We start from the raw sequence: 19,157 nt of genomic DNA on the forward strand, positions 1-19,157 counted from the left end.
GGTAAAAACAGACACTCAGATGGATTAAAAGCAGTGTGAGAAGATAAAATGTCAGAATTGTAGTGAAATAAATACTGATTATTAGTAACGCTAAGCTAACACAACAGGAGAGGCATCCTGGCTGGTCTGCTAACATACTTTTGTACCTTGGATTCTGGGTACCACTAACATACAGTGCATCCGTTATGTTATGTTACAGCCTTATTCCAACTTGGAATAAATTACATTTTGCCCTCAAAATTCTACAGACAACACATCATAATGACAATGTGAACAGGTTTTTTTATTTTTATTTTTATTTTACAAATTTGATAGGTTTACCAAGCTTGTGGCATCATATTCAAAAATACTGTACTTGAGGCTGTAATTTCTGCCAAAGGTGCATCAACAAAGTATTGAGCAGAGGCTGTAAAAACGTATGTACATACATACGTACATGTAATCTCTTGTTATATTCTTATTTTACTGTTATATTTTTATTCTCATTGTTGCTTTTTATTTTTATTCTTATTGTAATATTTTTCTATTTTGTTTCCATTTATACCCCCATTATTTACTTTTTACTTTTTAAGTTAAATCTCAATTCTGTACACTGCTGCTGGAATTTTAATTTTCCTGAAGGAACTCTCCTGAAGGAATCAATAAAGTACTATCTATCTATCTATCTATGTGATTTTTTTTTTATTTTGAATGAATTTGCAAAATTAAAAAAAGAAAACACTTTTTAAATTGTCATTGTGGGTTATTGTCTGTAGAATTTTGAGAACAAAAATGAATTTATTCGATTTTGGAATAAGGCTGTAACATAACAAAGTGATCTTCTATTAGAAGCCAGCATATCAACAACAGTTAAAATAAAATTTTAAATTGCTTAAAGGGTATGCCATACTTTTTTAGATCTAAAAGACAACTCATCTGAGGTGTTTCAGGGCTTTGTCGTTGGAAAGAGTCAGAGGATGAGTGTCTGCCATGTCACCAGTGACCTTGTGGCCTCTCCTGCGTTAAGCGTTGCTAATGCCACCCACGCCACCTGTTTTTGTCTTCAAGCCAGCTAAAATAAAAGATCCTGCTCAACCTGCGTTATGTACTACTTATGTCACGGCCAGGTCCCTTATAGTACCTGACAGTTACCAGTAACAAGACAACAGGTGACTCTACACTTTTATGAGTGTGTGTGTATGTGTGGATGTGTGTGCCAAATAATTAAATCGGAGGTCAGCCACCCCTATTCGGCTCTTTAGTGCCGCCCTAGTGGCACCCTGGAGCATATTTTAAAAAGTATTAAAAATGTAAAAAGATGGGGGGAAAATACAAACAAACGCAACAGTTTGTTTACATGTAAAATCTTCCACTGCTTCTTTGTCTCATTTTGTCCACCAAAGGTTTTATGCTGTGCGTGAATGCACAAAGGTGCTCTTAGTTTATGTTTTTGACTTGTTGGAGTGCTAACCAGGCATATTTGGTCACTGCATAACTGCAAGTTAATCAATGCTGACATGCTATTTACTGTATGTACATATTGCATCATTGTGCCTCATTTGTAGGTATATTTGAGCTCATTTAATATCCTTTACTTTTATCCTCTTTGTGTATAATTTAGTTTTGCATGTTTCATGACACATTATCTGTATGTAATAGTGGCTGCATTTCAGATAGTTGTTTGTGTGCCATGTTGTTCCAGACCACAGCAAATATTACCTAGCTTGCCAAAGATTGTAATAAATCTATTAGAAGAAGACAGCCTGCCGTTTCCTTTAACCTGGACGCACACATCTATACCTTTGACCATTAAAAGCCAGTGATTTCTGAGTAGCTTCTGATTTACTAAGAAGTTACTAGTTTTTATCAAGGAAATAATGACTCGTAGCAATGTATCCATTTATACTTTTTTTGTGAATACTATTCTATTAATTATTTGGGTTGTATTTTCATTGTAAATTTGACATTGAGATCATTGTTTGAATTTTCTCTCATCTATAAAAGGTTTTGTGGCACAATGAAAACTACACCGGCTACAGATTACCTCTATGCAAATCAACTTTACTGTCAGATTTGGTACACAAGAGCATCTTAACAACACAATAAAAATATTGCCAAAATAATGCATTTATAATATATGCAAAATATAAATAAAAAATAGCACAATCTATAAATGTGAACACTATTATACTATACTATCACACCTGCTCTGTGTGCACTTTGACTACTTATTATACCCATAATGAAATAATGAACCAGAAAAGTGCATCCAAATGTTGCTACATTTCTTTTGTCTCTGGCTCATTTTGTGGGGGTTTTCAGTCAGTGTAACTCCAGTCAAAGTTGTTTTCAGCCCGCGACTGCTGATCGGTTCTCTTCGTTCAATTGATGGAGCCTTTGAAAGGACTCGACTCGTTCCTGAATATCACATCTTTAATCCCCACTTACCCCTGCATTTCGACGCCCCTGTACTCTGTAATGAAACTGCTTGGGAGATTCTTAATGGACAACACTGAAGTGAAGAAACATGAATTTAGTTAGCAGCTCTCTTTATTTTACACTTATTGGCGATGTCATATTGGGACTTACAAAACAAGAGTTGGCACTTCAGTCATTATGAAGGCCACAGACATGATTATACGGCAAACTGCCATACATAACAATGCAGGACACTACGACTCATATTACAAGTATACATTCATAGCTTTGATAGCTAATGGAAACCACTGCAAGATATTCAACAAATAGCAGGTACAGATGTTTTACAATGATGATGCTACCAAACACATTTGTTCATGTGTAAAAGGCAAGGAGGGAGAAAGCACTGTGATTAGCGTCACTGGTGTCCATACAAAATTTTCTTCCTCTGATAAAGTGCAAACGTAGACGAGTGGACTAAAGTTGTCAGGATACATGTTGTGATTGTTTTTGGCTCCAAGCCAATTTCCTAGCTAAGCAATAGACATAACATTAGCTAGACTTTAAAGCTAATCTTCCCTCCCACTCTCTCTTGCACAGCACGCAATGGCAAACTGTGAGCCAGTCTGAGCCTCCGTGTGTTTGTATTTGTGCGTCTGCGAGGGGATAGAGTGCATCATCATCACCTCAAAGCCTCTCGGGATATGGGAGGGATTGGAAGGGTGGCAGAATCCTAATTTGCACATCCAACACTATACGTGCAACACTTAAAATGCTTCTTTTACATAGCTTCCATTCGCAGTACTTAGACAAAAATGGTGAATGCATGGGAAAAGCAGCTAATTAAAGGCAAAGGCTATAATAAGTGTTTAGGTATTAGGCAGGCGCTCCTGACACATCTCCAAGGGCCTCTTGAAGGCTCCCCTCCCAAACACTTCCACGTTGCTGGCTACCCACGAGATCACATTACCAGGCGTGTACGACGTACAGTTGGCCATAGACTGGATCTCCGCCGGCTTCAGAACGCGGTCCCAAATGTTAACTTGGCTCAGTTCGCCCACAAACGCCTGTCCAGCATCAAAGCGTCCACCTACAACGTCCTGGAGACAACAGCTTAGTTGTTATGAGCTATTGCAGAACACTAATCATTAAATATGCTGCTTTCTTGGAAACAAATAATATTTATGTAAATATGTACATTCAATGGCCACATTTAGCTACAGATGAAAAATAATAATGCTTATGACTGATACTGTCAGAAGTGTATCAATTTAATATTTTTCATTACTATACTGTATGTCGCTCACCACATAATGTTTACCAAAATATTAGAACAGTAAGTGTAATGCGACAACAACAAAAATATTATAATATAACAAAAACACATAAAACAACAATATAACAGTACATTGTTCCTCGTGTTAAAATGAAATATTTTTCACATTGATGGCCTGTTAAAATATAATAATTTTCTTGATTCCGGTCCTTATTTTATTGCAATACTGTATAACAGGGGTGTCCAAAGTGCCATTTGTGGCCCGAAGCTCATTTTTTACTGGCCCACGACACATTCTAAAGACAAAATGAAAACATTCCAGCTTAGAAAATTACACAAAAAAAATAGGAAAAAAATGCAACTGGCCTGAATATCCCCAAAAATGGGATCTGAAATTCAAAATGTCTTACAATCTGGGTGTCTTACTGTATTTGTGTTTTATTGATTTCCGTGTATAATTTTTTTTTGCAAGATACGGTAAGCTTTTGAGTGGACCAAAGCCTTCAAAAAGATTTTAGTTGGCGGAAGAATACTAGCATTAGTAAAGAAGAATGATAATAATATGAAATCAAGGGGGTTGGGCTACATATTACTCTAATTTGCTTTGCTAGTTATTACACAAACCTAAGATGTAGATGTTTTGTTCACATATCCTGTAGTAGTATGGTGTGGCCTTCACCATAGGAATGGAGTTAATAATTCAAGCATCCCAATGGGTAGCTGAAGGGGAACGCCTGAAGTGTGGGCTGCAGCTTCCTCCATCCATGGCATATATTGATGACATGGCAAATATTACAGCACCAAACAAACTCCAGGTAAACATTAGATGGGCACTAATGGAAATTAAACCCAGCAAATCTAGTAGCATCTCCACTGTCAAGGCCCAGCTCATCAATGAGGTTCCACATCAATGACAAGCCAATACCAATGATCCTGGAGATGCCGATCATAAACCTTGGTCGGTGGAAGAACTCAGATCTCAGAGACTCCATACAAGTGGAACTACTTTTTTCATGGCCTCAAGTGAATCCATGGCACCGCTCTTCCTGAGAAGGTGAAGCTCTGGTGCTTTCAGTTCGGACTCTTGCCTCGCCTCATGTGGCCAGTTTCCATCCATGAAGTCACCCAATCCCATGCCAATCGGCTGAAGAAATTGCAGGTGAGGAGGTGGGTCGGAGCCTGGTGGAGCAGTACAAATGTTCTATAACAAGGCTTAAAATGACCCTGACGGAATCCCGAGATCTTCTTGTCAGAGATGCTACTCCCACTTTAGCCACAGGGAGGAAGTGGAGGCCAGGACCAGCAGTGTTGCACAGATACAGGCAAAGCCCACCCTAAGACACCCGGACATAATGGGCCAAGTCCTACCTGGCAGAGGAGACCTAGGTTTGGGAGCAACAACAACTACATAGCAGAAGGCAACTACAGCTGAATGCCGGTCATTGGTGGTTGATGAGTTGCGCCACCAGGATGAAGCAGACAGGTGTGCCAGAGCTGTGTCCCAAGCCAGGCAAGGCCGCTGGATGAGGTGGGATGGTGTGTAGAAGAGGAAGATAACTTGAGTCACCTGTGGAACATGAAGTCTTATTTGCTAAGTTATACCATCAGAGCCACACATGACATCCTGCCCTCTCCAACCAAACTATATATTTGGTTTGGAGAAGATTCAGCCTGTCTCCAATGACTTGCCACAGCAACCCTCAAACACTTCTTGGTGAGTTGCAAGACCAGACTTATCCAAGACAGATACACCTGCTGCCGTCACCAAGTGCTGCAAGTGCCTGGCTGCTGCACTGGAGAGCAAAAGGGTAACTGCCAACGCCATGGCCCTAAAAGTCCTGACTACCATCTGGTAATCAGTATCTTTTATCCGCGCCCAGACTTAGTCCTCTGGTCTAAATTCTGCTGATGCATCTTCATCGTGGTGCTGACAGTCCCTTGGTAGGAAGCCATTGATGAGGCATTTGAAAGGAAAAGGCTGAGATATTCAAATCTAGCTACTGAAGCTAAGCACCAAGGCTGGAAGGTCTACATGCGTCCAGTTGATGTTGGTTGCAACGGCTTTGTAGCTAGTTCCACCGCAAACCTACTAAAAGAGGTTGAAATCCAAGGACAAGCCCAGTGGAAAACCGTCAAAAAAGCTTACAGTTACAGCTGAATGAAGCAGTCACTGGCTGTGGCGGAAGAGGAAGGTATAAGTGACCATGTGGAGCCCCTGGTGTGACACGCAGCAAAGCCTGATCAGAAAGTGGTGGTCCAGCCTTGGGTGAGGGTGTATTGTAAAAAAAGACTGAAACACCCAATGAAACTGGGGAGCACAACTGAAGATGGTTCGTATTGGAGGCAACAGGTGGTCATCCCTTAATCCAATAGCAGTTGAGAGAAACTCTCAATCGACAATGTCATGCTGATTTCTTAAAGGGATCCTACTATCTAGTCCTAATAAGTATATATATTGCTTTGCAACCATAAGTCAAGGTGACAAGCAGATATTAAGGTTCAACTATTGTAGAATTAATTTTAAAAAATAGCTTTAATGACAAATGCTTGGAATAGCTTTTAGCATTAAATAATATCGAGTTAAGAACTGCAGTTGCATGCAGTTAAATTTTTTTCTGTCAAATTTGAAACACATTTAGCAAAAATGACGAAATGCCCTATTGACACACAGGCCTTAAGTTTGACACCGGTGAGATTTAGGTTATCATATGTTGATCAACATACTTTGTATCTTTAGTGTGCAAAATGTATAAAGTTACTCCCACAATTAGTTTTTTTTTCTGTATATAAAGTTTGGACACTTCTGCTATATAGTATATACAAACAACAATAGGTAAGACAATGGCATCTAACGTGCACTGTTGTGTTGTATACAAAAATGAACCAAAAATCAGCATTGTGTTCATTTTTGATATGAATTCAACTGTATTATACACACCAAACTGCAAAAACAATAATATGCAAGTCAATTAATTTGATCAAATGCTTCGTTGACAGTGTCAAAACTGAGTCTTATTATCCATTTCATCTCATACATACAAACTATACTGTACTATTACTATTGCTCCATTCTGCATTGAAATATATATATGATTATTAAAGATTCTATAAATTATATACACTGTCTATCTACCTACATGTACCCAAATGTCATCATTTCATTAAAACTTTCCTTACATTATTTACTCTGTCAATAGCATTTAAAGACAGACTATTTATTATCATTATGAGCTCTCTAAGCTCTGGTTTCAGTTCATAATTTTATGTAAAATGTGTGTGCAGAACAAACCTGCTCCTGTCCCAGGATGATCACCCCTCCTGGTTTGATAGGGTGCCATGCCGCCAGGTTATCTCCTGTCCCTTGTTTTCCCCCATCTTGGTAAGCCTCCCATTGGCCATCCCTTGTGGTCCAGCAGATGCAGATGTGATGCCACCTTCCGTCGCGTACCTCCAAAGGCAGCTGGGCAACCTTGTCCATCCGACGTAGAGAATTTAATTAGCAACACACTATGACAGGCAGCAACGATGACGACTATATACCTTATCGTTGATGAGCAGCTCAATCGGGTTATTTCCCCATTCGATCAGTACGATCTCATTGGCTTGTCCGGGAACACCGTAGGAAAATGGTGTCCCTATGCCTGGGCTGGCGCTGGATTTGATCCACATGCAGAGCGTGAATGCGTACATCTCAGGGAGGCTCTTGGTGATGCGGCCATACAAGTAGTTTGTACGCTGGGGGAGGGAGAGTTTGAACTGCTCGGGGGACTTAAAGTCTTCACCTCCTGTCCATGCAGAAAAGAGAAAAGACGAGGGATGACGTGCATTGTGAGATAGGATACATGTAACTAATACACATGATCAAATTGCATGTGTTTTTAATTATTTTTTGTTTCCACCCCAGGTATCAACCTTAACTATGCTCACAGATGTAGAAGAAATCAAAAGAAATGCATGATTTTTCCGGTATATTATAAAAACTGTTGGACAAATGACGAATTAAATTACGAAAATCCCATAGTCTGTCTTTGTACACTGAAAGAAATTGGGGTAAAATAGGAGTTCATCCCTTAATGTACAATTATGCTCGAATATAAATCCAAGTTACAGTATGCACCTTTCAAAAGTATTGGTGCATCTAAAGCAGCGATGCCCAACCTTTTTTTGACTGTCCACCACACAATAATAAATACAGTATCGGCGGATTTTTCTGAAGGAATATGTGATTGCTCTGGTCGATTAATGACTTTTAATGCTGATCTCAAATGCAGATCCTCTCTGGCTTAGGCTCTATTTTTAGTCCCCCGGCTGACAAGCGGCTATCAGCTACAGTAATTATGTGTCCAAACATAGTGTAGAGTCACTACGCTAAGTTATTATTATTAACATGGGTTAACACTCCGGCTGTGAATCTTTGGGCACTATGCGATTCGATTCTTGGGGTAACGATTCGATTCAGAATTGATTCTCCATTCAAAACATTCGATTCAAAATCTATACTTTTTTGTTAACATTGGATGCCAGTTCTATGATTACCTACATTCCTCCATAAAACAGATAAACAGCTCTGATCAATTTCTATATAACTTAAAAGAAAACTGGTTTTGTTTAATGTAATGCTTGCCAAACATTGAATAAAGTCAAACACAAATAAGGCAACAAGAGAAGCATGCAACACTTCTCTTTTCCAAAGTAAATCTGTAGATCAAATATAGGCATCTACATCAACAATATGATTTGCCTGAGTGGCTGGACAGGACAGTTTGAAAAAAAAACAAAAAAACAATTAAATCCATTTTTTTAAAGTTTTAGAATCGATTAAGAATCGTTACAAATAAGAATCTCGATTAAACTGAAAATCTTTTTTTTTTTTTGACACGGTTAACACATTAAAAGAGCACTGCTTATTATTAGGGACGGCGTGGCGAAGTTGGCAGAGTGGCCGTGCCAGCAATCGGAGGGTTGCTGGTTACTGGGGTTCAATCCCCACCTTCTACCATCCTAGTCACGTCCGTTGTGTCCTTGGGCAAGACACTTCACCCCTTGCTCCTGATGGCTGCTGGTTAGCGCCTTGCATGGCAGTTCCCGCCATCAGTGTGTGAATGGGTAAGTGTGTAAATAGTGTCAAAGCGCTTTGAGTACCTTGAAGGTAGAAAAGCGCTATACAAGTATAACCCATTTATTATTTATTTATTTATTATCTTAAATATCCTTATCAGGTACCGTTCATTTTCACTAGAACAACAACAAAAAATAAGTGCACATAAGGGGCAGCACATATTTAAACTAGTTTCTTATTCTCTTTTTTTGAGCAAAATAAAGTCAATAATAAACAATAAATAAGCACTTATTTTTTGTTGTTGTTCTAGTGAAAATGAACGGTACCTGATAAGGATATTTAAGATAATAAATAAATAAATAATAAATGGGTTATACTTGTATAGCGCTTTTCTACCTTCAAGGTACTCAAAGCGCTTTGACACTATTTAATAAGCAGTGCTGTTTTAAAAATATCAATCAATCAATCAATGTTTATAGCCCTAAATCACAAGTGTTGCTCAAAAAAAGAGAATAAGAAACTAGTTTAAATATGTGCTGCCCCTTATGTGGGCTCTGAATCGAGGATGTCATTGTGGCTTGTGCAGCCCTTTGAGACACTTGTGATTTAGGGCTATAAACATTGATTGATTGATTGATATTTTTAAAACAGCACTGCTTATTATTAGGGACGGCGTGGCGAAGTTGGCAGAGTGGCCGTGCCAGCAATCGGAGGGTTGCTGGTTACTGGGGTTCAATCCCCACCTTCTACCATCCTAGTCACGTCCGTTGTGTCCTTGGGCAAGACACTTCACCCCTTGCTCCTGATGGCTGCTGGTTAGCGCCTTGCATGGCAGCTCCCGCCATCAGTGTGTGAATGGGTAAATGTGTAAATAGTGTCAAAGCGCTTTGAGTACCTTGAAGGTAGAAAAGCGCTATACAAGTATAACCCATTTATTATTTATTTATTTATTATCTTAAATATCCTTATCAGGTACCGTTCATTTTCACTAGAACAACAACAAAAAATAAGTGCTTAGTGTCGATGCCTACGGTACAAACCGTCAGTGAGTGATACTACAGTGATTATGTCGATATTTTTATTTCTTCTAAATTATTTTTTGTTATTTTTGTTAACGTCTACAAGCTCAGGGAACAATTCTTTGGACACAGGAAGACTTTGAGGGCAAACACCAAATCATTTAAATGAGTAGCAGATCATAGTTTTTACTTTTGTTTATTTATTGTTTATTATTGACTTTATTTTGCTCAAAAAAAGAGAATAAGAAACTAGTTTAAATATGTGCTGCCCCTTATGTGGGCTCTGAATCGAGGATGTCATTGTGGCTTGTGCAGCCCTTTGAGACACTTGTGATTTAGGGCTATAAACATTGATTGATTGATTGATATTTTTAAACTGTGAATAGCACTCATCATAAATAAACTGAACATTTTACAGTCAGTGATTGGTATTGGTATCGGCTGTTCTCACTCATGGATGATCGGTATGGGAATTGGCAGCATAACACTCGGATCGGAACATCCCTAATGATGTTAAATAAAAAACTAACAAAACACACTTTCTAGTCTAAATGCGTCTTTTAGGGAAAATAGTTAAAATAAACAAGGATTTTTCTAATGACCTTTCTTCTAATAAATGCTCACAACACTCAAATTGCCCCTTTACCACGGAAGCATCACATCATATTACTTATATCAAAACGAAACACTTGGAGCCTAAAACCAAGTAACGACAAAGAACCAAACTAAACCAAAATACTATGATAAAGTATGCTAATCTGGCTGCCAAGGTATTTAATAATTAAACACATTTGAAAAGGTATTAAAGTTAAAGTTAACTAAATTAAATTAAATAGCCCACATTTCATGTTTTGTTAGTACACAGAATAAAGTTAAATTAATTAAATGGACAAGTTGTGTTTGAATTTTGGACAAGCGACTCTTAGCATTAACAAACAAACTGTAGACACTAACATGTGTTCACAAGTGTTTGAATAAAACATTTGTTATGCAAGTCAAACATTTATGACGTTACCTACCAAAATAGACCTTTACCTTGTTTCTTGCTAGTTTACTGCACTTAAATATGCAGGATCCTTTCTTGTAATGTTGCATCATTAATGTCGTGCTATGATAGCAAAACCTCTCTCTCGCCTTCTTTGGGCACTTTGCTTTCTTTCCACCTTGTCGGGTTTTTTTCTTTGAGCCCTTTTTATAGGCACTCAGCTGCTAAAAACTATGCAGCTCTGAAGTTTGTATTGATCCTAGAATGTGCAGGTTTACCTAATAATGTGACCGGGTGAATCTGAATTTTATTTTCAACTGTGTCTGGAAAACACTGAGGAACAATTTTTCCAGTGTAGTAACACATCGGCATGCTTCGGTATTAGCCGTAAAAGCTAGCTATGGAAAGAGATAAGCTAGCTTCTACGTCAGCACGTAACACGTTTGAGTTTGTAATGCACAACCTATCTGTACTGACTGAAAAACATGAATAATCCTATTTCAGTATCTGTAAAGTATTAGCCCACATTTCATGTTTTGTTTGTACGCAGCTAGCCAGACAGCGTATGTACTGTAGTTGTAATAACACGCATGACGTGCTGCCTGTATCATGATCGATAATAAAGTGACTCAGTCGATGGACAGTTGGCCAGGGACTTTTTTCCCGGTTTATTTGGGTAAGCACTCAATGTGAAATAGCTTGGTTTCAAGTTCCACATTTTGCAGCTTCGAGTCACGCCGACCTCACTTTCTATAAGCAGCAGTTCATCTTCCGTATATTCAAAAAGATAATAAAGTTGTGAATCCTCATTTGTCCTAAAATAGTCGTCTTCGTTGTCTGTTACCAAATCTGCCGTGATTAGAAAAAAATACTCGCATTTGATTCCGGAAGTAGGAACACACATTTGTTGCCGGAAGTCAGAGGTGTGCTGCTATTGAAACGGAAACAAATGCGCAGAGGAAACTGCCTAAAATGACCAAAATACGGGAAATATTGTTATGAATGTGTCTGTAATTACATTATATATAGACTTGCAAAGTGTATGTAAAACGTCTATGGAGGGTTCGGAAGTTTTAGGGGGCTTTCAAGGCTACAATGGTGACTCCCATTAGCTGCATTTTCCAAGCGTGTTTTTTTCTAATCATCTTTAAAATCTTGAAAAAAAAAAAAAAGGCCGATGTTTTCTTGTCTCTCATAATGATTGTGAACTCTAACAAAAATTCCAAAAAAGTGCAGTTCCCCAGTAAGTCATCCAACAGCTTTAAAACTATAGTGTTGAATAGGTAAAATGTTCAATAGTTTTACTTTTGACAGCCATATATGTTGACAAGCATACATAGGACGGAGCTGTAGCGCGATCGCCTCCTTTTCTCACAGCTATTTCAGGACCTTTGTATTGTGAGGCACACGTAATAACCCCTGTTCTACCGTGCTGCCCCCTTTCTAGACATATGAAAAAAACAACAACAAAAAACAGCGGCCGCAGAATAGTTTTAGTCTTGATAAATCACACTGCTTGTGATAATTATATTTGCATCTTCTCCTTCCAGTATTGCACCCATTCTGATGATCATCATATATTCTGCGTATCCATGAGGACAGACAGTGTCTGTCCTGTCCTGTCCACTGTCTGACAGAAAAACTGCCAATTTGCTCGTCCTTTCTAGACATCCATTCATCCATTATCTCCTGCTTATCCCTTATGGTGTCGCGGGGGGTCCTGGAGCCTATCCCAGTTGCACATGGGCGGAAGGCGGGGTACACACTGGACAAGTCGCTACCTCATCGCAGGGCCAACACAGATAGACAGACAACATTCACACTCACATTCACACACTAGGGCCAATTATTGCCAATCAACCTATCCCCAGGTGCATGTCTTTGGAGGTGGGAGGAAGCCGGAGTACCCGGAGGGAACCCACGCAGTCACTTGAGAGAACATGCAAACTCCACACAGAAAGATCCCGAGCCCAGGATCGAACCCAGGATCTTTGTATTGTGAGGCACACGTATAACCCCTGAAATAAAAATGTAAAAAACCGCGGCCGCAGAATAGTTTTAGTCTTGATAAATCACACGGCGTGTGATAATTATACTTGCATCTTCTCCTTCCAGTATTGCGCCCATTCTGATGATCATCATACATTCTGCGAATTCATGAGGACAGACACAGTAAATGGATCGTGCTCTCAATTTGCTCACTGAAGAGCCACAATTCTCTGTGCACAAGTTTAGTAGATCAGCTTTTCGTGCGCTATCAATGTTATCATGTGACAAAAATGTATAGAAGACGTCACTCGGAGGCCTAATAGTGCATGTTTCCAGGCTGAAAGGTCAAGTGTCAGAGCCTTTGAAGGTACGTCACACTAATGATGACAAGCCACTAGAAGGGCAGTCATGTACTTATTAATTGTAAACCCATAACATCTATTATCACTTTACCTTTCTCCAGCTCACTTATTCTCTCCACCAGGGCGTTGAGCGTGCTCTCCGTCTTCATCCGGTACGCCGCCGTGGCGTTGGAGAGCATGCTCTTCTCCGCCTCCAGGTTGCTGACCTTCTTCAGGAGCTGTTTCTCCAGCTCGACCAGGCGACGCTGCAGCAAGTCACGCAGCTCGCTGGGGAAGGGCGCGCCGGATATGTTGGCCCGCATCTGCTGTTGCTAATGTGAATAAGCAGGAAGTGGACACAGGTGATCACGGACAGTGGACAGCGGGAGAGCTGCACGGTGCTTTTGACTTCACAGCGGGGTTCTGCACGCATGGCTGACTGGCTTACAAATGCTAGAATTTATAGAAGAGGACGACATACACTACGATTTTTACACTAGACATGGGTTTTCATAATGATTGTTTATGGCTTAAACAATGATATAGTTTTAACTAAACTGTGTTTAAATTAAAGTGTTTTCAGGAGAAGTGAATGGATGGGACCAATTTTACTTCAATATATTATTTTTATTATGTTTTATTTTGACATGTTTCACTTTAATGTAATCTTGCCAATTTATTTACACTGTTGTAATCCAAATATATTCTAACATTAAAACAAATGACTGTACAAATGACAAAACCCTTATATTTATTTAGCAATTAACTGTTATTTCACTGTAAAATACTGTAATCATTATCCTCTCTAATGATTAAACAAATTGCTAAAACTATTTTACTGTAAATTACTGAAAATCTACTGTTAAAGTAGTGCAATTATTAGCCAGCAATTTAGTGTGAATTTACAATAAAAAAAAATGTTTACAGTGTTGCCACCATTTTGATTGATTTGACTGGCAGTGTTTATGTGTTTATTATTTTTTTCATTTTTACTAAATGTTTTACTGGTTATTTTAGCCAGATATAATCATAATTATTATATAAAAATTAAAAAAATAGTTCATATATATATATATATATATATATATATATATAAAACTATATATATATGTATATATATATATATATATATATATATATATAGTTTTAAATGTATTTATATATATATATATATATATATATACACATCTATATATTATATACAATATTTATTTAAATATACATATATATAAATAAATAAATATATATAATATATATATATATATATATATATATATATATATATATATATATATATACATATACACACACACACACACACACACACACACTAACAAATAACAATCTCCTCTTATTTTAATTTGGGGACAGTTTAAATGGTCAAATAATTCATTTTATTGCCATGTTTATTTTTTGTCAAACAACTGTATACCTAAGCGGTTGTAAATAAACAGTCCAAGAGATATTAATCGAGTCATTGAATTACTAGCGTGGTTTGCGGTGTTATATTTGGTACTGTATACTGTAAACTGCAAATTTCCACTATAATAATAATAATAATAATAATATGATCACACACAATCTTTTAAAGATGTGATATAACAGAGGTCATGTGCTGTGCATACATAGGGCCCCACAATCCATGGGGGCACATATACAATGTCAATTATTGAATGACAGGGTACTTCATATGAAATTTGACAGCAAACATATTCCCAGCCTCTTCCTGCTCCGTCTGCTCCAGCCAAATGTCACTTTGTTTTAATTATGTTACATTTTCATTGTTTTGCACAAAAAAATATGGAATTTTAGTACGAATTAAATTAGGTTCCAGTTTGATTTAAAAAGTATAAAAATAATTTCACATGTGAAATTGTTTTGTAATGGTGGGCTTAAAAAATAATTCTGTATTGGGCCCCAATTTAGCCAGGGTCGGCCCTGTGCCTTATGTATATGATGTATACTCAACCTAAACCCACAGTTTAAATGCGAGTCAAAATGCATTAAAACATGGATTTTACGCATTTGCGTCTTACCTCCAAGTTCTCCAACCGATCCTTGAGTCCTTGCATGGTTTTGCCAAGATTCTCAATAGTGTCATTTGGATCTCTGGGGACATCTCCCATGGTGTTTTGTTTCTCTTTACCCCAAGAAGCCCCCTTCTCGTACTTGCGATCATCACTTGTGGAGGCGCACAGGGATAGTTTGGTGGTCAGCTCGTTGATGGTGCCTATCTGTTTGGAAATGGTTGCTTTCTGCTGCAGAATGGTATCCCGTAGCTGCATGACGGTGTTACGCAGCTCTTCTTCCTGCCCACCGGCGTTGGCTTCAGGTAACAAGGTCACCGGGCAGCTGGTGGCGTCGCCGATGAGCGGCACCGCACGGCAAATGTACCGTTTACCGTCGTCCGCTTGGCTGCTCGCCTGCTGCCGGCAGCCCAGGGCGCAGAAAATTAAAAAGGCATAAACAAATGAAAACATGTCTGCTAAAGTTGAGAGAAAAGTGAAGAAAAAAAACACACACACACACACAAGTCTGTGCGTAAAACACCCAAATGCGGATTTACGCGCGCATTTGCCACAACAACTTGATCGATGAAACAATGTGCCTACATTTTGGAATAAAACATGTTGATAGCATACAGAAAATCCGTTCACGGCTGAGTCCTGTCTGCGTAAACCCGCTTAATATGGCTCGTTAGCAGAACTATTCCTGGCGCAAACAGAGTGAAGTGTGGCGCTGATCTGACTCTTCCTCTTTAGGGAAAGAGGATTACCAAAAAAAAAAAAAAAAAAAAAAAAAAAAAAAAAAGGTGTCTACCTAGCGCCCACGATTGGCTGTAGTAGGATGACGTCAGGAGCCAGCTGGGTGACACATTTATTTATCTGTTTGGGAAGTTAATTAAGGTAGTGTTTTTCAACTAGTCCGGTGTGCCGTGGGAGATTATCTAATTTCACCTATCCATCCATCCATTTTCGACCGCCTGTCCCTTTTGGGGTCGCGGGGGGTGCTTGAGCCTATCTCAGCTGCATTCGGGCGGAAGTCGGGGTACACCCTGGACAAGTCGCCACTTCATCACAGGGCCAACACAGATAGACAGACAACATTCACACTCACATTCACACACTAGGGACCATTTAGTGTTGCCAATCAACCTATCCCCAGGTGCATGTTTTTGGAGGTGGTAGGAAGCCGGAGTGCCCGGAGGGAACCCACGCAGTCACGGGGAGAACATGCAAACTCCACACAGAAAGATCCCGAGCCCGGGATTGAACTCAGGACTACTCAGGACCTTTGTATTGTGAGGCACATGCACTAACCCCTGTTCCACCATGCTGCCCGAATCTAAAGCAGTGTTTCTCAAATAGCAGGTTGGGACCCCCTCAAGCTGGCTTTGAGGTGTCTGGGCCAGGGGGTGCCCATGATTTGTGTCTACACTCTAGTATTCATCCTACAACGATACACAAGGCTGCAGCTAGGTGGCAGCAAAAACAAGTGATAACCAGAATAAGAAGACCCGAAAGTAGGACGAAGCCTACATGGTTTTTGGATTCATTGTAATCATCACTGTAGAAAAGGAGGGCAGCACGGTGGAGCAGGGGTTGGTGCATGTGCCTCACAATACAAACGTCCTGGGTTCGATCCTGGGCTCGGGATCTTCCTGTGTGGAGTTTGCATGTTCTCCCCGTGATTGCGTGGGTTCCCTCCGGGTACTCTGGCTTCCTCCCACCTCCAAAGACATGCACCTGGGGATTGTCAAGACTTGGTCCTTGGGTTTAGTTTTTCCAGAAGGCAACGGAAAGTTGGCTCGGGCGAGACGAGAATGTGAGTACATAATTTATTACTATCAAAAACGTACAAACGAAAAGCGCGCGCAGTGGCGGAGAACAAACTATGAAACCAAAAAGACTATAGCACAAAGGCAGAAACTGTGAACAATGAAACACACTAACTGTGGCATTAATAAACAAAAACTTACTTGGCATGGACTAAAGGAGCAGCATGAACGATGGACATGAAAACAAGTGTCAGGAATGTGCAGAGCATAAATGTGGGATGTCGCCAGAAAGACAAACTGAAAACAATGAACTTAAATACTACAGACATGATTAGTGAAAACAGGTGCGTGACTCAAAACGTGAAACAGGTGCGTGACGTGACAGGTGAAAACTAATGGTTGCTATGGTGACAAAACAAACAAAAGTGCACAAAAAGTCCAAAAACAAAACCGAACATGACTAAAACAAAACATGATCACACAGACATGACAGGGATAAGTTGATTGGCAAAACTAAATTGTGTGAATGTTGTCTGTCTATCTGTGTAGGCCCTGTGATGAGGTGGCGACTTGTCCAGGGTGTACCCCGCCTACCGCCCGCACCTCCTGCGCTCCCCGCCACCTCAAAAAGGGACAAGCGGTAGAAAATGGATGGATGGCACTGTAGGAAAGGAGGAAAGACCGGAGCGTGTTTTGTGCCATTCTACTAGCCTTTGCAACATCCTGTTGATTGTTTTTTCTTACTGTTGCTGCAATAAAGACAAAGTACAGATCCCAACTTAGCCTAGAACGAGAGTTAAAAGTAGCAATATCACATTTGAAGCCCAGATATGAAAGGATGTGCTGTGAGGAATCATCTCTTTTTGTTGCTGTCGTTGTAGGAGATGTTCTGCGCATCTGGCAGAGTGATGGCCAATTGCATCAAAGTTGAATCTGTTCATATAAAACTATTCAAACTGTATTTATTGATTTGTTATCATTTTGTTTATTACAGCTGGGATAGGTACCAGTACCCTCGCAACCCCGAGAGGGACAAGCGGTAGAACATGGATGGATAGATGGATGGAATATTACTGTTGCCTTGTCCTTGCAAGTGCTCCTCAGTTTTCTTCTGTCAATACCCTCTTGGAGGACAAAATACTGCGACCTCGCTGCATTGAAGTACTATTAAGAACTTAATAATATTTATTTATTTGTACATACGGTACAGGGCATTTATCTCAATTATTTACATTAACCAACAAATACACACATTTTCCCTATTAAGACATTCTATCCTACATGATAATAACGGTAAACTGTTAGCAACAGTTGTCTAGCTGGGTGTGAAATGCCAATAAATCCTGCTGTGCAGACTGGAGGACACGTACAATGGGGCGCCAAACACACATTCTGAATGGTCTGAAATGACACAGTCGATCATGAGCTTATTCAACACATGCATGCACTTCAAGGCTAGTTACATGGGTGTTTCTGTAATGTATGGTATGCCTAATGGTATGTTACAGAAATAATTTGATGACTATACAGCTAGCAATGGACAGAAAATTGCCCCCACTTTTGGTCATTTGGATAGCTTTATAGTAGTTTGCATAGAAATACGTAGAGTCAATAATACTAATACACCCAGAGCCTCATCTATTCTAAGGTTTGCGTGTATAAAACACATGCAAAGCTGATCTACAAAACTTGTGCACAGTAGTAAAAGGATTATACTTGTATAATGTTTTTCTACCTTCAAGGTACTCATAGTGTTTTCCCAGTAAGCACAAGACATTGATACAATGTTGATTATTCATATATGCCCTTTAAAACTGATGTTGAAACAACATTGCAACATAGTTGTATTTGTAAATTGAGACCACGTTAATGTCTAACATTTGATCCACGTTGTTGGTTGGGAAATGACCAAATTTCAATGGTCAAATCAACGCCACAACCTGACATGTTGCCAAAAAGCATGTTGTTTCAACGTTGTATTTGTAGTTGTAGAATATTGGTTGGAAAATGACCAACATTCAATGGTCAAATCAAGGTCAGAACCCAACTTTGATTAAACCTCGTCAAAAAGCATGTTGTTCCAACGTTAGGTTTGAGTTGCTCAACGTCAGGACCTAATTCAACAAGTTCTCAACATTGTTTTAAAGGCCTACTGAACCCCACTACTACCGACCACGCAGTCTGATAGTTTATATATCAATGATGAAATCTTAACATTGCAACACATGCCAATACAGCCGGGTTAACTTATAAAGTGCAATTTTAAATTTCCCGGGAAACTTCCGGTTGAAAACGTTTAGGTATGCGTGTGAC

At 39.3% G+C, this 19,157-nt stretch overlaps 1 protein-coding gene across 1 annotated transcript; it reads right to left on the reverse strand.

Moving 5' to 3' along the window:
- Positions 1-2,524: 2,524 nt before the first annotated feature.
- Positions 2,525-15,795, reverse strand: nptx2b (neuronal pentraxin IIb). Its single transcript, XM_061967446.2, has 5 exons — positions 15,103-15,795; positions 13,179-13,398; positions 7,214-7,458; positions 6,963-7,142; positions 2,525-3,497 (listed from the first exon to the last, which is right to left on the reverse strand). Exons 1-5 carry the CDS (start codon positions 15,544-15,546, stop codon positions 3,267-3,269), a joined length of 1,320 nt encoding a protein of 439 aa, XP_061823430.1. The 5' UTR covers positions 15,547-15,795; the 3' UTR covers positions 2,525-3,266.
- Positions 15,796-19,157: the final 3,362 nt, after the last annotated feature.

The sequence above is a fragment of the Nerophis lumbriciformis genome, linkage group LG11 (genome assembly GCF_033978685.3).
Source record: "Nerophis lumbriciformis linkage group LG11, RoL_Nlum_v2.1, whole genome shotgun sequence".
NCBI lineage: Eukaryota > Metazoa > Chordata > Actinopteri > Syngnathiformes > Syngnathidae > Nerophis > Nerophis lumbriciformis.

Coding starts and splice junctions, on each gene's coding strand:
- nptx2b (XM_061967446.2), bottom strand. CDS start 15,546: ATGTTTTCATTTGTTTATGCCTTTTTAATTTTCTGCGCCCTGGGCTGC. Junction 7,459..13,178: donor AATAAGTGAGCTGGAGAAAG/GTAAAGTGATAA, acceptor CTGCATGGACAG/GAGGTGAAGACTTTAAGTCC. Junction 7,143..7,213: donor AGCTGCTCATCAACGATAAG/GTATATAGTCGT, acceptor CGGATGGACAAG/GTTGCCCAGCTGCCTTTGGA.